This window comes from Anolis sagrei, chromosome 2, assembly GCF_037176765.1.
Source record: "Anolis sagrei isolate rAnoSag1 chromosome 2, rAnoSag1.mat, whole genome shotgun sequence".
NCBI classification, from domain to species: Eukaryota; Metazoa; Chordata; class Lepidosauria; order Squamata; family Dactyloidae; genus Anolis; species Anolis sagrei.
The window spans coordinates 273,463,081-273,488,171 of NC_090022.1; the positions used below are offsets into that span (position 1 = coordinate 273,463,081).

Consider the following 25,091-nt stretch of genomic DNA (forward strand, 5'->3'; position numbering starts at 1 on the left):
AAAACTCCATGATTCCAGTGTCCATCAAAGAAAAGCTTTATTGTATGTAGGCAAAATACATGGTTATATCAACACTGTGTGGATTTACAAGATAGGGGTGGATTCCCAAGACTTCAAAGAAAGCAAGTCACTGCACTGAGGTTTGAAAAGTCTAAAGGGGAAAGGAGGATCAAGAGGTGGCAATGTTGCAATATATTTATCAGATTTACACCTCCTGGCAAGAATCTCAAAGTGGTTCACATAGCTCTTAACCCTCCCATACATTATATCCTCACAACAACCCTGTGAGGTAGGTTGGGCTGAGAGATTGTGACTGGCCCAAGATCACCCAGTGAGTTTCATGGATGAGTGGGGATTCGAACCTGGGTTTCCTTGGTCCTACGTCCTACACTCTAACCACTTGACTGCATTCGTTCTCATATGTCTCAATATGAGACATTGGAAAGAAGAAGTGGGACTAGAGTTTTCTAGACTTGTAAAAATGACTTTACATCCAAAAGAAACATTTACAATGCTGCAGTGCAGAATTTTGCTTTAAATGGTTGAGGTTGAATCTGTGATGGGAGGTAAAAATGACTGAACCTGTGCCTGTTTAACACCCCACCAGACACCAAGATCTCTTCTAGACTGCTTCATTATTTTCAAATTGCCTCAGATTCTAATGTTTGATTTTTTTTTAAAAAAAAGATTCATATCTTTGTTGTGTTTCATGTTCTGTATCTTGATAGTTTATTTCTTCCAGGGTTAATTTTGCATTTTGCCAGAGAAATACTGAACCCCCTGGCAGGTCCCCACCAATATAATCTGTTGGAACTGATTATATGAATATGTGCCATAGCATACTATAGTTTTCTCCTTTCTTTGCCAATGATGTGATCTCAGATCATTTAGAAAAACTGGCAAAGTAGTAAAGATGAGGGAAATGTACCAAAGGGATGTCAATCTGTTTCACCAACAGAACATTTATGGTAGCCCTACAAATAAGTCTACTAGCCCACTCCTATTGCTGGGAGAAAAACAAACCTACCTCCATCACCATCACTTATATTATAAAACTTCCCTTAGAAAAGGGAATTGTGGACTGATGTTCCCAGAGTCCCTCAGCCAACTTGGGACCCAAAAAGGCCAGTTTTGAAGCCCAGCTTCCTGGTCACCTCATGGCTGTTACTACTCACCTTAAATGACCATATTCAAAACTATTCTAAACCAGTTTGTTATTGGAGCCTATCTAACATTGGCTTTATATGTTTTGGAATCCAAGGAAAGTATCTTTTTAACGTATTGGTGTATTAAATCTTACATTCCACCATTCTTCCATGACCATAAAACTCCAAAGGTGATCCCTGCTGGTTTTCGGTTTAGACATAGGCTATACATAATCCCGCGTAATTTCAACAAAGTGTCTACATCATATCAGGGACATGAGAAAACATCCTGCAGGTTCTGAACCAATAATTGGAACAATAACCCTGTCCGCATTTTTTGAAAAAAACAATCTTGTAAAGCACATTAAACAACCAATAACCAAAGCCTATATATATATTTTCCCTTATATGTAGTGGGGAAAATCAATTTTTTTTATTTTTTTCACTCATAATTTATTTACAAATACACATTATAACTTTTATATACATTGCACATTTACATGGTAGAAAAGTACAAAACTATATATTTAAATGAATTTATATTTAACTCGCCATGTTTGAAAATATAAAATTGCTTCAGAAAACAAAGTATTATGAAAAGCAAGAAACTTGAACTGATAAAGCTTTGATATAATAATCTGTGAACACTTTGAAAGAGAAACATAAGAACTTTTTTTTAGAAAAATGGAACCGCAGGACCATCTCCAAAGACAGACCCAATATAAACATTGACATCTGTGACAATGTGTTTTAAAAATGCTCTTGTTTACATTTAGCCACATTGCTATTAATAATAGCCTTCATATTCCGATCTTTGGGTTTGGATTCTCATAGTACAGTCTAAATGTCCAGTACTTTGAGATCACCTCAGTACATGATACAATCAGAAGAAGAACATAATCAAGGGGAAGAGGTTCCTTAAAGATTGCCTCATGGCACCCCGAATATATAGTTAAGTCAGTTTACAGCGCCTTTTGGTCAGTCAAGATTCCTTGTAAACAAATACCCGAGGGATCATGGATGTATGTACAGAACCGGCAAGAAGGAAATGCAATAAATAAAAATGTAATAGAAACGGACATGCAAAGTGTTGTTAAAGTGGGACAGAGTTAACACTGGCAGAAACAAGGAGATCAGAGTTGTGAAGGGGTGGGGCGTTAAGCTTGAAGGAATGGATTTATAGTTTACAAGAAAAAAAAAGCTTTACTTTACAAGCAAGTGACCTCACAATAAATAACACTGCTTATCCCATAACGATTAAATTTCTTCAAAAAAGGTCAATCAGACATTTTTTTATGTATAAATTATAAAACATGACACAGTATAAATAAATGTCTACAAGATTCAACTATATGTATACTTTTTTCTTCCCCAAATAAATAAGCATACATTTATGTACAGTATGGACATTTGTATTTCTTGCCCAAATTGGCTGTTCCAAAAGCGATGGAAGTTTTACCACTCTAGAATGGAAGATATAGGAAAGCTGTAGTCCGGGTCATCCTCTTCTTCATCTTCCTCAGGATCTTCATTAATGGCTAGATAGGAGAATACAGGGGAGCTGTTGTTTAAATACGGACAACAACAGCGAAGTAGCAGCTCAGTGTGCATGTTTTCAAAGCCCCCTGCATAGCCATAAGAGATAGTTGCAATTTTTGTTTTATAAAAAGAGCGTGGCTTGTAGTGTGATGTGCTTTGGCACCAGCTGTTTATGCCACAAAGTTTTTTATTTTTATTTTTGCATGTGTGTTTGTATGTGCACACATGGGTGTACGTGTTACATAATCTATGAAGTCATAACTGCAGCAAGGTCTGAAGACTCAATGGCTCAGGTTTTATTGGCAGATTCCTGAAATTAGATAAAAAGTGCTCTTGTGTTCTAGGCTTTTTAAAACTGCGTTTGAGTCCTTCATTCAGAGGCAACTGCAAGGAGACAGCAGCCACTTGGTTAAGTGTTAAGCTAGTTTCGGGCATGGGATGGGGTCAGGAGGAGGAGAAGGAGGAGAAGGAGGGATTTGAAAGGAGAGTGCAATTAGGTTGTAGCTGGGTGTGTTAATAAAGCAAACAGCAAAGCACACTAAAGCAAACAATATTAAGGGAGGGCACGGAAACAGCTTAAAAAGATGCATTTAAGGAAACCCTCTGATGTTAAATATACCCTTTCCTACAAAAAGAAACCCCGAAACATTCATAATTGACTTAACTGTTGCATCTTAGGAAGCATGAGACATCTGTATGATATCTCTATAAGCTCTCCCTTAGATGCAGTTCCCTTTCACGTTTAATAAAAGTGTCAGTCTTCACTATTCTAGGGATTTATTATGGTTATTATTGTTATTGTTATTATTATTATTATGCCTCCAGAAGATTAAAGTTCCTGGCAAGGTTAAATATCTCACTTACAGTTGCAAGATCCTGGGTGCTTTACTTCCAAAAGCACACCCAGGGAACAGGCTGCCTCCTTCATGGCACACTCGCTTGGGTAAGTGGTGTTATCGCTGGCACAGACAGCTTCGTCCGATTTGCTTTCGGGGCATAGCTCATCACAAAGGGCACACCGTCCTCTGCCCACTTTAAAATCCCACAAACATTTCTTTCCCGTGCTGCATTGGATGTCTTCACAAGATTTGGCCTCTAGGAAAAAGATTTTCATATATATATCTATGTTTTTAAAAATGCAAAAATGATTTTTTTGTTTAAAAAAAGCAAAAGTAAGAAGCAAAATAATTCACTGAATTATCAATATGCTGCCAGTCCCTTGGAGGTAACAGGCAGGCTTGTTAGGCAGAGTGAGGCAAGCACCTCAAGTGACAGATATTTAAGTGGCAAAGAGAACTGGCCTTTTGGTTGTTGCCCCTCAGCCCCTGAGCCATTCTGCTTTCTTGGAGGACAGAGCTGTGTGTGCCACAAGGCTTGACCTGCATTGAAACTATCCTCCTGCCCTTTGGATGCTGCGTGGTAGAGTATCCTATCCCATATTTTGAAGTAAGATTTAATTGCAGTTCCTGTTGGCATCTGTGTGTAGCATGGAGACACAATGCCATCATGTCCCTCATCTTAAGCAGCAAAAAATATTAGAGGTCAATTTTGGCAAAAGAGCCCAAGGAAAGTTGAGCTGCCCCTTAGTTTTGTTTAGAGCTTGGAAAAGTAACTTTTTTGAACTACAAATCACACCATGATCAGTGGCTGGTTGTATTGTGGAAAGTCAGGCTTTGTACAATGTTTATGAGACTGTTCATGAAGATAGCTGTGTTTCAAGTAAAAAAGAGGCTCCTCTCATCACAAAAAAGAAAAGAAAAGAAAGCCCTAGAGTCTGTATCTGGAATCCTCTTGGTCCCAGCTATAGTCAATCTCAGAATAGTTAACGTTCAATAGACAAACCCAACACATTCAATGGCTCTCCTCTGTAAGAACTAACAATATAATTTAGGCCCATGACTGCATGCTCTGGACATGGAGGATAAAGCAATCACTCTACTCTGAAGACAGTTATGTGCGACATTTTGGTGGGTGGATATTAGCTTTATATGATAAGGATTTGGGAGTGGTGGGATTTCAGGCTTCCTTATAGATCTACAGGATGCCTGAAACCCTACCACTGCCAAATCATTATCATATAAACCTAATTAAATAAAGCCTTCACAGGCTGTGTTCTGAATGAAAAAAAAATCCGCTATTATACATCCACTTAGAAATTCAATGTTGCCCCTTAAAATGTCTTATAAATTATCATTCCATGGTCTTCATAGTATCTTCACTCTGGACATTGACATTTCATTCTGCCAAATTTAATGGATGGAAATAGGGAGGAAGTCCCCATGAACCCAATGAGAATTACGCTGTGATTGGGTTCTAGGGCCCTTCTCCATTGATACCAAATTCCATGGAATCTTAAGTTCCATTCTTTACAATGGCCTCATAGACAGCATCCCTTATATATAATGCTGAATATCTCAAATGAGTGTCAATGACAGCCAGAGAATCTGTGAAATGGTGGGAGTACAGTAGGATATGGCGACACATCAGTATAGTGGTTAGCACATGGCAAAATCAAGGCTAGTTTTTGGATATTTGTTCATAATACAATCAGCAGAACTTTTAGAGGTACAACCTGAATCCGATTTATTAGAGTAGGTCCACTGAATTAATGGTTGAGTAGTTGGACAACACTCATGTAAATTCCATTTGTTTGATGGGTTTACTCTAGCTACGATTATCAAAGGATTCATCCCTTAGACAGCTCAATTTCTAACACTGAAGCAATGTCATAAATTGATATCTCTAGTTTGAAGAACCCTCTTATTAATCTTTGAAAGAAGAGGGCCAAATAATAGAAGAAGGCTTCTTGAGGGAAAGTCATAAAAGTTATATTAGACTGGTGCTTGAAGGGATACTGTGGATTGACCAGAAATTCTCCTTATGTGCATCAGGGTAGTTTAGCAAAGGAAAGAAGAGGAGGTTCTTTAATCAACAATTCCTCCTGTTAAGTGATCATTTGCCATGAGGATGGCATTTGGGAGGGAGATGTTCTGGGGTTGGATGGGCTTAACTCCCTGGTCTTTTTCTGGAGGACATCACAATGTGTGCCATTCAACCTCTCCCTTAGCAGAAATAATAACAATTCATGTATTTGATTAAGCAGGACCTGGCACATGGGCACTAATGACAAAATATATCTGATAGTCTTTAGGGCAGTGGTTCTCAACCTGGGGTCCCCAGATGTTTTTGGCCTACAACTCCCAGAAATCCCAGCCAGTTTACCAGTTGTTAGGATTTCTGGGAGTTGTAGGCCAAAAACATCTGGGGACCCCAGGTTGAGAACCACTGCTTTAGGGTGTCATACAAATGATATTTCAACATGGAGCGTAGAAAAGAGGAAGTCTGGCTGAAGGATTCTAGAAGTTGTATTTTTAAAAAGGTAACATCTCCAAGTTCTGATGAGGAACCATTGTTTTTAAAAAAAGTAAAAGTCTAGGATCATGCAGTTAAGGTAGCTTACTAAAATATAACTATTTTACTTGTTTTTATTCATGAATTCAGTCCAAGGTTCATGATTTATAATACATTAACAAATTAGTAAGTTGTTAAAAATCAAAACAGTCTAGAGAGGCATTCTTCTAGCTTCATTGTACAATTGTACAACAATTTGCAAGAATAGAAAAATCGCAGGCCATTAGCCAACTAGACTACTACTATCTTATAATATTGAAAGAAAACAACAGTTAAGATAGGATCCAGTCAGTTGATTTCTGTTAGATAGTCATCAGTTGCATGTTGTTTGCAATGAGAAAGCTAAGATAATTTTTTTAAAATCCTTGAATCCAATGGGAAGCAAAAATATAATTACAAAGGAATCAAGTCCCCAATCCAGAAATGCGGATTAGATCATTTTTATTATTTTATTTGGATAATGTCTGATAAATAATTTTACAATGACAAACTTTTTGGCGTGCTTAATTTTTTATTATAATTATTGTGTTTTCAGAAGGCTTCCTTTGAAACAACATGTCCCGAAATTTATGAAGTTTCTTAATGGGGAATAAGTTGTTTTTGATCTATGTGAAAAAAATGTTTTCTAGGAATTCGTGCTTAGGCAGCTGTTTCTATTGAAAACTAATTGAACTAAACACCAAAGGCATGAGGTCTGAAAATATTTTGGTATTCATAAGTATCAAGTTCCAATCCAATGGGGCCAAAGATTCACCCTCAATAGTTGTTCACAGGAATTTGCTGGAAACTTTTCTTCACCTAAATCTTGACTTCTGGATCACAAGAGTACATTCCTATTTATTTTTTTTAAAAAAATGGAAGTTTCAGTAATTTCTTCCTCTGTGGTTTTGGTGTGGCACATGAAGAATAGAATGTGTTGTGTAAGGACTGTGTCCATTTCTCTCCATTCCAGTTTTTTGAGTCAAGAATAGCCATTTTGGTGAAGAGGGAATTTGTATTGAATTCCTAAGAACAAAATTCTTAATTGCTACTCCTTTTTATAGTCTTTCTCCCTGTATTTCTACCTCTTTTTGGACTATTTCTTCCTCCTTACTAAATTAATCACATGAATGATCCCATTATTATATAATGAACAGAATGACATTGCAACTCTATACAGTCAATCAGATTCAATGAATAATGGTATGATTGAGGACAAATGAGGGCAACTAGCAGTTAGGATAAATCTTTTTATAAAAAGATCTAAAAACTCAAAGCATTTTATTTTGCACCAGCAAGAGTATTGTCAAGAAATGGAAGTAATATTACATATAAAAACGAATCCTTTCAGCTTCTTGTTAAGGAATGTAAACAGCTTCCCTGAACAAACGATTTCCAGGTTGATTCCCATAGAAATTGTTGAAATGTATTGGAGTGTATCTCCAGAACTGTTTTTCAGATTTCATATTCCAGAACTGGGAAAAACCTTATTGAGCTGTCTCATGGATTAAATTGGGATATACATGTATGTGTTAAGAACCTTATTCTACCATTTGTTGGCTTTCTTTTTAGAGCTAGTTAGATCTAGAACAGCAGATGAGGTGATAAACCCGTGTCACTTCTGATTTGTGTCACTTCAGACCAAAGGTATGAGTTTGCATGATTGAATGCTTGACTGTAGGGGGGGGGGGGGACGTATGTCTGCAGCTGTCAGAATGAAAACATCTAGCCCCAGCTTGGTTTGTGATATACACAGTTTTCTAGGGACAAGTTTGTTTTCTATTAACTTCAACACATGACAGAACATCCAACCATGTGGCCTATATCTACATTAGAAAGTGGTACTGTCCTGCCTAAGATTTACCATCCCATTAGACAGCTGTGTGTAGTACTTTTATAGTTGAACAGACTCTAGAAGCAGGGTTCAAATCCTTGCTCAGCTCTGGAAATCCACTGGGTGATCCTGGGCAAACTACACTTTATCCAAGGAAGGCACTGGTAAGCCTCCTATGAACAAATCTTGCCAATAAAATCCAACTGTAGGTGGTCTACATTAGGGTCAACATAGATTAGACATTACTGGAAGTCATATGAGAACCAACAAACAATTGGAACCACAACACTCCTGTCAATTTATAATGGGAGTGTTTTTTTTCCAAGACTGAGCAATGAGCTTTATAGTTGACCAGAGGTTTAAATTTGTGTTTTACACATCTAAAGGCAGCATTGTGCCCCCTACATTGCACTAGTTTATTGGTACTAACTTGATCTATTCCAATTCATCACTAGGATCATTTACACAGGAGGTGATAAAATGTCTTTGAGTCTGGAATGTATCACTTATGAATATTGGTGAAGAAGGAAGGTAAAGCAAGAATAACATTCGAAATGTACACATATGCACATTTTACTAGTAATAAACATTGGACTGATTTGAACATTACTTGTGAAAACAGCTGGTGTTGTAATGTTTGCCATAGTCAGTATTAGTGACTAGCATCTGTATTTAGTTCTGGAAGATTTCTTTAAAAACACTGTAATCCTCCCACACATATCCAGTCCTCTTTCTTTCTACTTTACCATTCAACAGAACTTTTCTGGGTTCCATTTAATTTATTCAAAATTTGCAGACTTGTAGTTTGAAATACAACTTGGAATGCCCTAGGTGCCATCCCCAGCAACAACTGCTCTGGGTAAAGTTGCAATGGTGTCTTTCTGAGTTGCTACAAGTTTTCTGGGCTGTATGGTCATGTTCCAGAAGCATTCTCTACTGACATTTTGCCCACATCTATGGCAGGCATCCTCAGAGGTTGTGAAGTCTATGGCAGGTATCCTCAGATGCCTGCCATAGATGTGGGTGAAACGTTATGAGAGAATGCTTCTGGAACATGGCCATACGGCCTGGAAAACTCACAGCAACCCAGTGATTCTGGCCATGAAAGCCTTTGACAACACATTGTGTCTTTTCTCCTTAGGGAGGATTGGGGTGTACTGCCACCTAGTGACTGGAGATGGTATTACAGTCTTCAGGCATATTTTAGTTAAGAACACTCAACCAATTTTTATAAAAATGAAATAAACCTGAGGTACACACCCATAGACCCCCACCCCCTAATATCCATGACAGGTTTCAAAGTCCTAAGGCTCTGGCAGGAAACAACAAAGATGAGATGAAAAGTAAGGCTGAAAGTTTTATTTGACTCAGAAATAAGCATTATAGATTAGCCAAACCTGGAAATACAAATTTCAATGTCAATAACGAATGGTTTACTGCTTGCATGTCTTCTTACTACTTGCCATTTTCTTCTCTTTTACTGTATTTTTTAAATTATTACTGCTACCCGGATAAAGGTAAGTCTGTGGGATTTAGATGATTGCTAAATCAAAGACTAATATTTTACAAGACTGCAGATTTAAGGAATAGCATAGCAGTACATGTCACCACAGAAGAAGTTCAACTGAAATTAATGGGAATTGATCCTTAAGTTTTTTGTGGGGAAGAGGGAATAAAGTATAATAAGCATTATGATGCTTATTTATAAAGACTCTTCAGGGAATCTGAACTTAAAGTTAATTTGTAATATTATTTGCAAGAGGCATTTCCAATTTCTTCAGACATAGAAGAGAATGCCTCTTTCAAGATAGTGCTATTTGTGGTTTGTAAAAGGAGTTATTTTAGAAATTGATTTCAAAATAATTTAATTTTCATATTTATTAATATGAATAATTAATCTTAATAAATACATTTTGAATCTATTTATCAGATCAACTAGGCCAACTAGACATTATAGTCCTAATTATAATACAGTGTGCCCTTGTTATCTGTTGACTCCAAATGCTCCTGTGGATGCTCAAGTCCCATTAAAAACAATAATATAATAAAATTGCATCCCTTATTTTAAATGGTAAAGAATTCAATCAAGTATCAGCGAGAGCCTGAGGATCTGTAAAAAGGAAGCCATAGAAGGATATGTCTACACATCAGAGTAGTGATTAACGTGAGACAAATTTAGGTTTTCCCTATATATATATATATATATATATATATATATATATATATGCGCCATGTTTTGTTGAATCTGTAGATACAGAATGCATTGATATGGAAAACCTATGTTGTAATCTATTATGTTAGAGACCAAAAAACAAACAAACAAAAAAAAACAACCCCAATTTGGAACAGAAAGAAGTGAGTTAATTTCAAACTTCTGTCAAGCTTTTCTTTTCCCTTACTTTTAATTCCTTGTCTTTGACATGGAAATAATGTCCCAATGGTTTGTTGTGAGGCTCATCTATAGGAAAGTACAAAAGGAATTTACTAAAACCAGAGATGTGGTATGCATGTTGAATAGTAGTTGTATCCTAGACCAACAAGCTGGCCTAATATAGTGGCTGTGATATGGATCAGGCAGGTCTTGGTTTGAATGTTATTTCTACCATGAATTCACGATGTGCCCTTAGAAGTTGCTGTGTCTCAATGAAGAGATAACAATGCAGTCCTGGCTTACAATTAGATAATGCATGTGAAACCCTTTGAACACTTGAAAGGCTTATATTAATTAGTAGTGGTGGTGGTGGTGATGATGATGATGGTTTGTGTTATTTCCCACAGCTCAAGCACCTCTCTCACCTCCCTACACTGCTCTTCTCAAGGATGATATTCCTTGAGCATATCATCATACAAGGAAATGGCTGATCAGTTCTCTCCCTTGAGAACCCATGAGTATTTGACTTATAAAAGCCAGACACCTCCTTTCTTCTGGAAATTCCACTAGCCTCCTCCAGGTATTCTATCCAACAAGAATGTAAGTGGTCAATTTTGGAGTGTCATAAAAAGCATTTCACTCATCTAAATTAATGTATTAGCATTGTAATCATAGAAGAGAATAAGGGGAGATTAGCTGCTAAAATAACATGACTGACCTTGCACATCATGCACCTTGATTTGGGGGGAAATGCCCTTCCTGCTTTGTCTCGGGATGCAACACTTATGGGAGTGGCTTTAGTAACTCTCCTTGACTCTTCCTGCTGCTGAGGCATATACCCTTTTGGTCAGGAAGGTCAATCTCATATACTGTATGGACTGCCTCTATTGTTCTCAATACATTGGCCTGTAAGTCAACTGCCACTCTGTCCATTAGTAGTAAGTTCATTAGATAAAGTGAGGAAGCAGATGCTGTGGGTGATAAATGCTGGCAAAGTGATTTAGGACAGAGTTGCGTGCGCTTACCATGTTCCCCAGAAGACTGGTTTGAGGGTGGAACACAAGATTCATGGGCTGACAGCCCATCTGGGACATAGGTGTCACAAGCCCTCTCACTTTGTCCTTGCCATGGAAGGAAAAAGAAAGGAGAATGAGCAATATGGTCGTGGTCGCGCCAGTGAGCCTTGCATGCCAACAAAAACTGGTACTCTTTTCCCTGCTTCATGGTGGGACAGTTCAAAGTTTTGAATGTGCCTGTTTGTGGAGCAGAGAGAGGTGGAACCATCACCGAAGTGTGGCCATAACAGCTGCTCTCTTTTAAAGAGTGCCCTTCCAAGGTAGTAATGGGAGCAAGGTGGAAGCCTTGGGGACCATTTTCCTTTCTTATGGGCCCCTAAGGTGTATGCCTGTTGTGTATTCTTAAATTATCCACAGGTGTGACAAAGGTAATTGTGTGCCCTGTATTCTGAATTAAAATTTAATTACTCATCCAGCTAAGTTTTGTATGTGGGATGTTTTCCTTGATATCAGACAGCAAGATGTCTTGAGTTAGCCTTAACTCAACTAATGACTTCTGTCCTGGCACTACATAGACACTCTGTAGGGAGGGCCATTTTTTCCTCCTAATGTCTAGTTCCAATCTGTGAAGCTGAGATTCCAAGTCACAGCTTCTTCCCCAAGGCAGTTGCATTCCTCCTCTCATGTAAAACATGGACACTTCATCCACCAAATTCCCTTAGGACACCCTCCTGAAACCGTGGTACTTACTAATGCATTTTCCCTCGTATGCTAGGCCAATGGATCTTCCGAGCAGGCAGGTAGCTTTCCTCAGATGACATGCACTTGCGTATGTAATCCCATCATTCCCACAAAGATATTGATCTGGGGAAGTAGGCTCTGGGCAAATCCGATTACATGTCACACAATTGGCATTATTATTTTGATCAACCACACAGGTGGAGCTGCCTGGGCATAAAACCTCCCTGCAAGTCTCTGAAAGAAAAAAATATCCAGAAAGACAATCTGTGAACAACAGAAGACAGAAGCATACAGAAATGTGTGCCATAAATCATAACAATGGAGAAGCATTTACTAGGGATTGTCAAATTATATTATTTTCAGAGCTTGGGAGCTTTTTCTTTCTGACAAGTCAGGGGTTCTGCAACCCAAAAAGTAACTTTCTGAAAAGGAACTACAGAAACTAGTTGGCCACTGTGAACAACCAAGGAATAGTTCAAGTGTTCCTCTCCAACAATGCAGTGAAAACAAAGGAAAGCCTTCAATTGATGGAATCCCTCTTGCTCAAGTCATCCATAACTACCCTGTTTAGAACCAGCTTTGGACAAATGTCTTAAGTTTGTAGTTAGAAAAGTTCAGAAGAGTCAATAGATCTCTACTCTTTGCACAGCAATCTCCACAGTTTATCTCTGTATGACAGTTACAGAGAAGTATGCGTGTTTGCCCTTCTTGTGGACATTTCGTAAGCAACTAGATTTCCACTCTGTAAACCTAATGTAAACCAGTCCTTTGGTCAAGTTCAATAAGCCTATTCCTACAGTCTTGTGATTCATTATATAACATTAAAGGGGAAAAGGAATTTCTGAGCACAATTAGTATAGGAATAGGAAACCTTTAGACCAAAACTGGGCAATTCCCTTTCCTGAAAATGTCTGGAAATGTCAATTCAGTTTTGAAATAGATTCAATTCTCTCACTCATTGCATTAACATTGTAAAAAAGCTAGTTTTTGAAAACTTGAACTGGACTCTTTTTTTCTTTTTGGCAAAAAGTGTGATCTCTGGAAGGGTCCTCAGACCAGCCATAGTTGCCCACTACAAGGATTTTTGATTTATCAAAATTTTTGCCTAGTTTACTCCTGCCACAAAATAAGGTAGGGAAGAGATGGTTGTAGTTTAAGTCAGCAGAACCTGATGATTTAGACTGGAGGTATCTCTGCATTTTATATCTGCCCCTCTGTGTAAATACCCCAATACAAAAAAGAACCTCCCTGCAATTAAGGGACATTTGGACTATTCCTCATCTCCATGATGTCACCAGGTGTCATTTGTAGGGACACTTCTATCTAAGTGAGGAAATAATGTTGAAACCACATTCTCCACTTGCAAAGCAGTATTGTCTGGAAGGCATTCCAACACTGTAATGTCTCTGCTTCTTTGTTCTGCTGCCTTTATGAAGACTAGCTTGGCATTCCATTGACATTTATGGACTTGCTCACATATCTGTTTCAATATTTAGACTACCTTGTATTATTATTTAGGTTATTTTTGCTATAATCTACCACTTATTTTAACACTAGGGAGTAGAGGTCCATTAGGCTCTATAGTACTGTAGCAAAACAATTATCTTATATCTTCAAGCATACAGAATGTGTTTGTGTATTCTTCCCAGAATTTGAATCTCTCTCTCTCTCTCTCTCTCTTTGGACTGTAGCTCCCAGGATTTCCATCTGCTATATTGGGTGGGTTATTCTGGCCACCCAAACTATTCCCAATATCACACCTTTCCCAAGATCTGCTCCTCCCCCCCCCCCCCACAACCTTGTAAACCAGAGAGCACCTTTGTTGTCAACCTACTTTTGCATCTGCCCTGATATTGGACTTCCAGTTCAGGTTGTTCTTTACATCTGGCTTTCAGGAGGGCACACTCGTTCTTGTAAGTTTTGCCATCCAAGCCACACACCTGGCCTTTCCATGTGATATTAGAGCAATCTGGAGCACAGACACACCGGGGTTTGTTCTTCTTGTTCATTTTGCACTTCTTCCCAGGACCACAATCCACATTTTCACAGGTTTCTAAAGAGGAAATGAAAGAGAGCAAAGGGTGGGGGTGGAACAGAAAGCCAGAAATATTGTTTTAATAACATTCAGACCTTCCACTTCAGCATGATATGCTATAGCCAACATGTGAGAGGTTATTAGTTTATTTTTGAACCAGAAAATAAGAAATAATATCCCTCATATTTCCCTAGCAACAAGTTGTAAAATTCAATTAAATACTAAAAATAAATATTTTCCCATTTTGCTAAGTTTGCTGTTTTGATGTCACTATGCAGACTTCCCATTGTCACTTATTTGGTGCTCAGACAATCACATCCTGTGACCAGTAATTAATTGACAGTAATGACCACTCTGTGGTTTCATACACACAGTACAAACAGCAATGTGCCACAAATATGCATGGAAAGGGATGAAAGAGGGCCCCTCTACAAAGTTTTGGAAAGTTGCTGTTTGGCCTGCTACCCCCTCTGAAAGTTAACATTCCTAATCACTTCTGTTTTTCACCTTCCTTTTTCACCAGAGTTTAGTTAATTACCAATGAGTGATTATCTGCGCAAGTGAATAAGATACATTTCAAAGTTGTGTTATTTTTTCCAAAGTTGCTTCAGGCCTTCCTTTCTGGGAATCTTCTTTGCTCAGTCAGAGTCCCTGACACATTGAGTTTGTCCTCCAACATCTTTCATGTTGAAGGTCACTGGAACAGAGTTATCCCAAGGTTGCATGTGTCTATATGAAAAGTTTGGCAGGAAGTCATTGCTTTTATTCTTGAAAATAATCATTTGCAATATTACTTGGGCCTCTCCAGGGTAAATGAGTTGGATACTGCATCCTTCTGTGCTTTGTGCCAACTTCCTATACTGGTTAGCACCCTGTTGGCACAAAAAAGCAGTGGCATTGAGCTTTCTCTCATGCACACAGCATATTTTCCCATATAAACATACCTTAATTTAAGTCAAGATGGCAGTCAGCTGTGCCAAATCCCTTCCCCAAAGAATAAGGAAAACTTGTCCCTTCCACATGCCCCATAGGGCCTACCTGTCCCTAAATTGCTATATGATTCAGAAAACACTTCCTGTTACCTGGACAATTCTACCTGCCAAATTAGTGCATCTTGTGCAGTTATTAAAGGCTGTGGGTTCATGCCAGAGAAAATAGTTGGCAGTCATCCCTGAGAAATATGATATCCGAAGAGTGCTTCTAATGTCTGGGGAATATTTTTGTGGACAAATATTAACTCCCTGAATATATCTGGAGTTAGGGAGCCGAACTTGTGGAGGACATGCAAAAATAAGCTTCAAGTCAAGCTTGAACCTCAAGACTTTTTGTTGGGTTTCATCCCTGGACTGCACAAATCTCTTGTGTCATCAAGTCTCCAGATCTCAATGAGTAGCTAGATTAGAGATAGGATTAGGCTGAGGGATTCCTCCCCACAACATTCCTATGCATGTTTCCTGAAAGAGCTTTGTCTTTATTCTTCCTCCTTGCCACTGTCTCCGCCCCTTTGATAATGTAGCATTGGAAGTTCTGTGAGGGAACTTCCTTTTTAAAGGTATTTTTATTGCCCTGGGCTGGCTATGTGGCCATCTGCCATTTTTACATTCTCTTCTGATTTTCTTTCTACCTATGAGGATGCACATTTTGCCTCTCTCTAGGCAAAATGTAGCTGCATGGATTTTTTTGAAGATGAGATTTAGTAAGCTAGTAAGTTCCAAGACTTTTTCTATCAAGAATGTATTTCTTTTGCTTCAATAAATACTTTTGAATCTAAAGTTCTGACTCTGGGATCCCATGCCATCCTAAAATATAGAAGCTTATCCCAGCTCATCACATGTAAGTTTCTGCTGGTTATGAAGTTTACTTCTAGTACTCAGCTATATTTATGGTGGAATCACCCCAAGTGAAGGTTATTTTTGAGCCTAACAGCTCAAATTTCCCAACACTTTTCTTCAAAGAAGATGGTCTTGCGGATAATAAGGGGAGCAGACGTTGAGAGTAAAAGTAGTTAAGTTGCATTTCCAGATAATGCTGGGAATGGTCCCTGTTCAAAACCCTGCAGAATTACTGCTGTTCAAGATATGGAGAAGACTATACTTGATAGACCAACAGTCCATTTCAATGGGAGCAGAAGAACTTGTGAAAAACACATGGGTGGACAACAGCAACCATAATCCTCTAGCCCAGTGGTTCACTACCTGTAGGTCCCCATGTGTTTTGGCCTACAACTCCCAGAAATCCCAACCAGTTTACCAGTTGTTAGAATTTCTGGGAGTGGAAGGCCAAAACCACTGCTCGAGCCAGTATCAACAACTGCTATAGAGTCCCATTGGGCTCTCTCTGCACTTGCTCATAGGCACTGCTATTCTCATTTCTGATTATTACAAAAAGTTTGATTTTGTTGGCTTGTGTTATAGAGCTGAACTCTAGCACAAACAAGCAAGCCCTGGGCTGGGGGTGGGAGAAGTCTCCTTTATTCTTTGGAGAAAGACTAAAACTTCACAAGCCAGACCTAACCCTTGGCACTTCTAGTGACAAAAAGAATGTCCGCTTGTGGGGCTAGGGGAAAATCTGCTCTGTGACTGACTGTGTAACCTTGAAAAGAAGCCACCAGTTGTAGTTAGCTGTGTTTGGGTGGGTACAATAATAACATATAATAAATGCTTGGGAACATTACTGTTTGGAACTGCAATTTCTAGACTTGTGCCATAGTCAGTGGACGCTCTGGTGGTGAAGCGGGTTAAACCACTAAGCTGCTGAACTTGCTGACCTAAAGGTTGGCAGTTCGAATCCGGGAAGCGGGGTGAGCTTCTGCTGTTAGGCCCAGCTTCTGCCAACCTAGTAGTCTGAAAACATGCAAATGTGAGTAGATCAATATGTACTGCCTTGGCAGGAAGACAATGGAGCTCAATGTACTCATGCCGGCCACATGACCTTGGAGGTGTCTACGGACAACACCAGATCTTTAGCTTAGAAATGGGTATGAGCTCCACCTCCCAGAGTTGGTCTTGACTAGACTTAATGACAGGGGAAACCTTTACCTTTCACCATTGTCAGTGGGAGATTCTAGGAGCTGCAGTCCCCACACCAAGTTTCCCAAGCCCTGTCAACAATATAGGCATTGTCCACATCAGTACTGACCAACATGGGGAGCACTATTTTTTCCTAAATCCTGTTGACTGGCAGTTAAAGACAGCCTAGTTAACCCTTGCAACCCTCAAGCCCTTGGTGGGCTGTGGCTCTCCTCCTCCTCCCTTCCCCCCTCCCAACTACCCTCTTAACCACTTCATCACACTAGAGGAAAAAATCCACCTAAAATCCGGTTTCAGCCTGCTGCAGAATTCTGGAGTTTGTAGTTTAGGGAGGAGCCTTTAACAGCCTCCCTAAACTACAAACCCCAGAATTCTGCAGGATCTGTGTTCATTTTTTCTCTGTCACATGTAGTTTTTATAATGAGTCTAATCGAATAATTAATGCATTTACAAACTGATATCAATTAGATTCTATTGATATCCGTGAGTAAATGCATTAATTATTTGATTAGCCTCATTGCAAAAAATAACACATGATAGAGAAAAAATAAACACAGATCTGAATTCAGCATGAAAAACTATAAGAATCACCTAAAATGATGTCTGATGAAAAATACCTGTTGGCTTGTGTAATTTATCTTATATTCCAGGGGCTCCATCATGAAATGGGAAAGGGCAAATGAGAGTGCCTATGAGCAAGTGCAGAGAGAGCCCAATGGGACTCCATAGGAGTTGTTGATACTGGCTTGAGCAGTGGTTCTCAACCTGTGGGTCCCCAAATGTTTTGGCTTTCCACTCCCAGAAATCCTAACAACTGGTAAACTGGTTGGGATTTCTGGGAGTTGTAGGCCAAAACACATGAGGACCTACAGGTTGACAACCCCTGGGCTAGAGGATTCTGGTTGCTGTTGTCCACCCATGTGTTTTTCCCAAGTTCTGCTGCTCCCATTGAAATGGACTGTTGGTCTAGCAAGTATAGTCCTTTCCATATCTTGGACAGCAGTCAGTCATTCTGCAGGGTTTTGAACAGGGACCATTCCCAGCATTATCTGGAAATGCAACTTAAGTACTTTTGCTCTCATCCTCTGCTCCCATTATCAGCAAGACCATCTTCTTTGAAGAAAAGTGTTGGGGAATCTGAGCTGTTAGGCTCAAAAACAACCCTCGGTTGGGGTGATTCCACCATAAATATAGCAGAGTACTAGAAGCAAACTTCATAACCAGCAGAAACTTCCTAGATAATCGCCTATATCAGTGGTTCTCAACCTAGGGTCCCCAGATGTTTTTGACCTACAACGCCCAGAAATTCCAGCCAGTTTACCAGCTGTTAGGATTTCTGGGAGTTGAAGGCCAAAAACATCTCGGGACCCTAGCATGAGAACCACTGGTCTATATCTTAGAATGGTACGATTTCTGGGAGTTGTAGGCCAAAACACCTGGGAACCTACAAGTTGAGGACCACTGGGCTACCTGTCATCACTGGGAGTTGTAGGCCAAAATACCTGGGAACCTACAAGTTGAGGACCACCTGTCATCACACTAGAGAGAGAAAAATCCACTTCATGTCCAGTTTCTGCCTTCTGCAGAATTCTGGGGTTTGGAGTTTAGGGAGGCTGTTAAATGGTCTGCAAATGATGGGAGCTGCAAGCCCACAACCCTTGCCTGCCCATCCTTGTCTGAAAGCAACAGAGGCCCCTCTCCCAAGCGGTGTGTGTGTGTGTGTTTGAAGAAGGCCCACCTTTGCAAGGGATGCAGTTGGGCGCCCCTCCGCTGAAAATCATCCACTTGAAAAGCACGTGGTCGCTGACGTCCTCCTCGGTCCACGACGTGGTCAGGCGGCCCGTTTTGCAGCATTCCTCTTTGCTGAGCCCGTTCTTGTAGAGGACCTGGCAGCGCCCGTTCCTGGCTTGCCGGAGCCAGCAGTTCCCAGCTGCGTTCAGGAGGGGGAAAGGGAGAGAGGAGAGAGATGAGGAGGGAAAGAGATGCTGAGAGAGAAGAGGGGCATCTACACCAGGCATGGGCCAAGTTGGCCCATGCCTGTTCAACCCTGTGGAGCTAATGCAGGCCAGGGAGAGCCAGCCACCTCACTGTCGGCTTCCCAGACGCAGCACGTGCCGCCTTCATTGACTTTTACTAGACTGTTTACTTTTTCCCTCGTCCCGTTTCATAATAATAACCCGAAGCGACTCCTCCGGACCCGGCTGGAAGCGCTCTTCAAACAACCTGATCAAACCAGTCGGGAGGCTGGCTTTCGGATTCCGCCCGTGGGGGTTGAGAGGAGATGAGATGGAAGGGGGGGGGGGGATTTATCGCACGTGACAAGGTTTGGAGAAAGATCTGGTGTGCTTGAACGACAGAGACAAATCGGAAGAAAGACGACGCTTGGTCCCTTCCTCTCTCTCTCTCTCTCTCCCGCCGAGCAGCCCAGCAAGTCCTGCTTTTGGGGATCCAAGAAGTTTGCAGCCCAGGCAACTCCTCTCCCCGCTCCGTCTTCAGAGAGAGAGTCAAGTCCGCCAGAGGATAGCGGCTCAGTCTTGTCTTTTGATATTTCACAAATCTTGTGAAGTCGAGATCGAGAGAGAGAGAGAGAGAGAGAGAGGCATCTCTATTGCAACGAGAGAGAGAGATAGATTGGAGAGGCATCTCTTGCAACGAGAGAGAGAGAGAGAGAGAGAGAGAGAGAGAGAGAGAGAGTTTGGAGATATCTCCCAAATCTTGTGAAATAGAGAGAGAGAGAGAGAGAGAGAGAGGCAGATTGGAGAGGAATCTCTATTGCAACGAGAGAGAGGGAGAGAGAGAAAGAGAGAGAGATTGGGGAGGCATCTATTGCAACGAGAGAAAGAAAGAGAGAGAGATTGGAGAAGCATCTCTATTGCAACGAGAGAGAGAGAGATTGAGATTGGGAAGGCATCTCTATCGGAAGGAGAGAGAGAGATTGGAGAGGCATCTCTTGCAAAGAGAGAGAGAGAGTTTGGAAATATCTCCCAAATCTTGTGAAGTGGGGCGGGGGTCGAGGAGATTGGAGAGGCATCTCTATTGCAACGAGAGAGAGAGAGAGAGAGAGAGAGAGAAATTGAAGAGGTATCTCTAGTGTAAAGAGAGAGATATTGGAAAGGTATCTCTTGCAACGAGAGAAAAAGAGAAATTGGAGATATCTCCCAAATCTTGTGAAGTCGAGAAAGAGAGAGGCATCTTTATTGCAACGAGAGAGAGAGATTGGAGAGGGATCTCTATTGCAACGAGAGAGAGAGAGAGAGAGGTCACACTCCTGTCCTGGAGACACCAGTGGACTGGAGAAGTGCTGAGCAAGTTTGTCTGTGTTTGAGAGGGAAAAGTAATGGGTTGTGTCATTGTGTGTGTGTGTTTAACACCTCCACCCAGCCCTTGAGCAGGTCTGTCATTTAGGGATCCCAGACACAAGCCCTGGTCTGACCCGTCTCCTTCTTGGGGTGCATCCACACTGTAGGATGAATGCAGTTTGACACCGCTTTAACTTAAACTCTGGGATCATGAGAGTGGTGTCTTGTCTTTAGCCTGCTCTGCCAGAGAGTGCTGGTGAGTGCCTCGCCAAACTCCAAACCCTTGGATCCCACCGCCTTGAGCCATGACAGTTCAAGTGGTGTCAAACTGCATTCATTCTCCAGTGAAGATGCACCTTGGGAGACAGGCAATTCGGAGAGATTTCGTTGGGAGGAAACGGTGAAGCCACCCTGCGCTGGATTGCGCTTTCCAAAAATACCCTTACTCAGTGGACTAATTAACGCTTCCACCAAACAATTCCTAGTTATTATAGTGATGGCAGTAATAACAGTAATGCTAAATAGGAGGAGGAGGAAAAGACCAACCAGGAACTCACGCAGGAGCTTCTTGAAAAGTTGCTGCCAGTGCCCGCCTAAGGCGACATCCCAACACAAACAAAACAGCAACAGATTGGAGAGGCAGGTCTCTTGCCACGAATATTGGGGCTCAAGGGGGAGGGCGAGGTTTGGGATCCTGTGAAGATCTAGTCTTCAGGGGGTCCCAAAGAAGGCACCCACGTGCTGCAATCCAATTTGAGGGAAAGCAAGACCCCCCTGAATTGAGTGGGGCTTCCTTGTCGGGGAGGTGTGCCTGGGTTACCCTGAGAAGGAGGAAGAAAAGAAAGAAGGGAGGAAGGGAGGAAGGAAGGAAGGAAGGAGAAAAGGAAGGAGAGAAGAGAGGGAGGATGTAAGGAAGGAGGGAAGGAGGGAGAGAAGGAAGGAAGGAAGGAAGGGAGGGAGCGAAGGAAAGAGAAAAGGAAGGAGAGAAGGGAGGGAGGATGGATGGAAGGAAGGAGGTAGGGAGAGAAGGAAGAAATGAACGAGGGAGAGAAAGAAGGAAGGAGAGAAGGAAGGAGGGGGTGAGGGAAGAAGAAAAGGAAGGAGAGAAGGAAGGAAGGAAGGGAGGAAAGAAGGAAGGAAGGAAGGAGCAAAGGAAGGAAGGAGCAAAGGAAGGAGAGAAGGAAGCAAGGCACTCTCCTTTTCAGCCAACACACACTTGAGCCAAAGTCTTGACCTTATTGATTTCGAAGAATTACTTATTATAAACTAAGTGGTGAGCAAAGACGGGGAAAGCGGTGATTTTGTTTAAAAATGGAGAGAAAAGAAGTTGAACCCACTCACAGATGGAAAACCACATTTCAGCCCTGACTGAAAAGTTCTGAGTTGCTGCTGCAACTACTCCGGGCATTAAGTGTGGAGCGAGGAAAGTTTTGTGTTGTGGGAGGCTTTCATGGCTGAAATCACTAGGTTGTTGTGAGTTTCCCGAGCTGTATAGCCATGCTCCAGAAGCATTCTCTCCTGACGTTTCGTCAGGAAACCTCACAACCTCTAAGGATGCCTGCCATAGATACAGGCGAAACGTCAGGAAAGAATGCTTCTGGAAGATGGCCATACAGTCCAGAAACCTCACAACAACCCGAAAGTTTTGGTTTGTTTTAGTCTTAAAGTAGCCGTTGAGAAACTAATAAGGTGGCGAAGAGTAATGAAAAGGATAATAATAATAATAATAATAATAATAATTAATAATAAGGAAGAGGATGCCTAAAAGCATCCAAGCCAATCATATCTTGATTCAAAGCAGCCTGGGCGCCTTTGCTCCAAAGTCCTAACTTCCCACTCAGTTTAGTGGACTTAGTATTGATCTTAGTCGCAGGTTAACTCATCCGATGGAGAAGACTGATGCCAGATAGATAGATAGAGAGATAGATAGAGGGCACATCTGCCCACAAAGAAGTAAAACTCTGCCTTACCCTGCGCTGTTTGATCTTCCATGAAGTGGCAGAAAAACATCAGGAGTAAAACCACGCCGGGGTTGGGTTGGATTCTCTGGTTTAACATCCTGGGTGACGTGTCCCCCTCCTCAAGGCCAGAGAAGACCAGGCAGCAGCAGCCTCCCTTCAAGAGCCAGGCAAGAAAGAGGAGGAGAAGGAGGAGAAGAAGGAGGCAAGAGGGCAAGGCAAGGCAAGGCAAGGCAGGAGGAGCGCACCCGTCCAGACAGCCCGCTGCTTATGATCGCTCTATTGAATGAACGTCAGGCTCGCCACGCAGTCTCGCTTTAAATCGATGGGGTCTTAGCGCGGCGGTGGGCGGTCTCCTAACGTGTGTGAGTGTGTGTGTGTGTGAGTGAGTGAGAGGAGTGAGAGTCAGCCTCTCTCTCTCTCTCTCTCTCAAAAGTTCACTGTGAATCAGTGTGAAGCCCTTTCCCATTCTCTCTTGAGTGTTTTTTTTTCCTGGAGAAGGTGCGCGCCCACGCGTGCGCGCCCACAGACAGACCCAGACACGGAGTCTCTCTCCCTCTGTCTGCCTCTCCAAGGGAATCGCCTCGGCGGGGAAAAGGAAGGAAGGAAGCAGTGCTTTTGCTTGCCGTGGGGGAACACGCGTGTGCTTGTGTCTCTATACGAAAGCCGACCAGCCAGACACCTCGCTGGATTGGGCTTCTTGAGAAGGGAGAGGAGGAAAAGAAGCCCACTCCCAGCTCCACTCGAGGACCGCGAGGGTGGGTGAGTGGGTGGGTGGGCTAGGAAGAAGAAAAGCCTTTATTCTCCTCCTTCTTCTCCTATTTCTCCTCCATCCTTTTGCCTTCCCAAGTCCAGAATGGGCAGCCAGGGGGGAAAGCAGCCGGTGACCACTCGCCATTGTTGTCTCGCGTGGGAGAGGGAGGGCTGTCTGCCTCTGTGCCTGTCTGTCTGTCTGCCTGGTGGAGGCTGGGCTCTCGCTGGGGAAGCCTCTCCCCAGGGGGTGCCTGGGCTGCTTCTCCTCGCGGGTTTCTGTTTTGCGTGTGCGAGAAAGAGCGCGGCCTCTCCCCGCAGGCGTCCCCAGCCCCGCCGCCCTCTCCTCATAAATTCCCGAAAGCCCCCCTCCTCACTCACACCTCCAAACAGGAGGGAAGTTGCAGGCGAGCCCAGACAGACAGATAGGCAGACCCGCAGACAGGCACAACTCCCCCTTTCCCTCTCTCTCTCTCTCTGTGTGTCTCGGGAATAAACCAAAGTTTTACCCCCCCCCCCCAACTTTAATCCCCCAGGTGCTCATCATTTCATTTGGGGGTCCACTGGATCTTTTTTTTGAGGAGAGAGGAACCCTGAAAGGAGGCTCTAAAGAGATTGGAGGGGCTGAAGCGACGTAGGCGGTCCCTTCTCCCCCCCCCCCCCCGAAAGAAGGAAGGAGGGAAGGAGAAAAGGACGGAAGGAAGGAAGGAAGGAAGGAAGGAAGGAAGGAAGGAAGGAAGGAAAGGAAAGGATGGAGGGAAGGATAAAAGGAAGGAGGAGGAAGAAAAGAAAGGAAGGAAGGAGGTCGGGAGAGAGACAGGGAAAGCAAGAAGGAAGGAGGAGGGAGGGAAGGAGGAAAAGAAGGAAGGGGGAGGGAGAAAAGAAAGGAACGAAGGAGGGAAGGAAGGAGGAGGGAGAAAAGTAAGAAAGGAAGGAGGGAAGGAAGTAGGAGGGAGAAAAGTAAGAAAGGAAGTAAGGAGGGAAGGAAAGAGGAAGGGAGGGAAGAAAGGAAGGAAGGAGGGAGGGAGGGAAAGGAAGGAAGGAGGAAAGGAAGGAGGAGGGAGAAAGGTAAGGAGGGAGGGAGGGAAGGAGGGAAGGAAGGAGGAGGGAGGGAAGGAAAGGATGGAGGGAAGGAGGGAGGGAAGGAGGAAAGAAAGGAAGGAGGTCGAGAGAGAGAGGGAAAGCAGGGAGGAAGGAGGAGGGAGGGAAGGAGGGAAGGAAGGAGGGAGGGAAGGAAGGGGGAGGGAAGGAAGGAAGGTTAGAGAGAAGGAAGGCAGGTGGGAAGGAAGGAGGGAAGGAAGGAGAGAGGGAGGGAAGAAAGGAGGGAAGGAGGGAGAGAGGGAAGGAAGAAAGAAAGGGGTGCGCTGTGGCAACAGCCTCTCGTGGACTTTTTTCCTCCTTCTCATAATTTTTTTTTTTCATTTTTGTAAATGCGCAAGTCCTGCCTGCCCTTCTTGGCCCAAACTTGGCAGGGACTCCTGGCTAATAACATTTCGTTGGCACGGCTGAATGAAACCGAGGAGGCGACATTTCCTTTTGTGATACCCAAGGATTAGTTAAATGAAGGGAGTCCAAAACAAGACGCCTCCTTCCAAACCATAACAATCAATAATAATGATATTCGGGGAATGCCGCCCTTTCTTCCTCCCTCCTTCCCTCCCTCCTTCCTTCCTTGTCCACCACCGGGCAACAGACAGGCAGCTATGCAGACAGGCAGGCAGGCATTCTTGCCCACTGCCAGGTCGCGGGGCTTTTCTGCCGCCCTCTCTCCCTCCCTCTCTCATTCCCCCTCTTTTACCTCCCCATCCTTCCCCAGCTCCTCTCTCTTCTCTCTCTCTCTCTCTCTCTCTCCCCTCCCACTCCAAATAACTCCGCGATAACAGATTTTTTTCCACCAACTGCAAGGAGATAGTGCTAATCTTTTAATAAAAGATCCCATTACAATGGGATCTGTCTGGACGGACTATAATAGATCCAGAAATAC

The 25,091-nt window shown here is 42.3% G+C and overlaps 1 protein-coding gene across 3 annotated transcripts; it reads right to left on the minus strand.

The window, feature by feature from the left end:
- Positions 1-20: 20 nt before the first annotated feature.
- Positions 21-23,086, minus strand: FST (follistatin). Of its 3 annotated transcripts, none has more exons than XM_060761478.2 (7): positions 22,370-23,078; positions 18,839-19,030; positions 13,871-14,089; positions 12,046-12,270; positions 11,305-11,400; positions 3,549-3,779; positions 21-2,683 (listed from the first exon to the last, which is right to left on the minus strand). In XM_060761478.2, exons 1-7 carry the CDS (start codon positions 22,455-22,457, stop codon positions 2,601-2,603), a joined length of 1,134 nt encoding a protein of 377 aa, XP_060617461.1. In that variant the 5' UTR covers positions 22,458-23,078; the 3' UTR covers positions 21-2,600. The 3 variants fall into 3 exon arrangements, with proteins under 3 accessions (XP_060617461.1, XP_060617463.1, XP_060617462.1); XM_060761479.2 differs by having other exon boundaries at positions 2,593-2,994; positions 22,370-23,086; XM_060761480.2 differs by lacking the exon at positions 11,305-11,400 and having other exon boundaries at positions 22,370-22,897.
- Between the last annotated feature and the right edge of the window lie 2,005 nt (positions 23,087-25,091).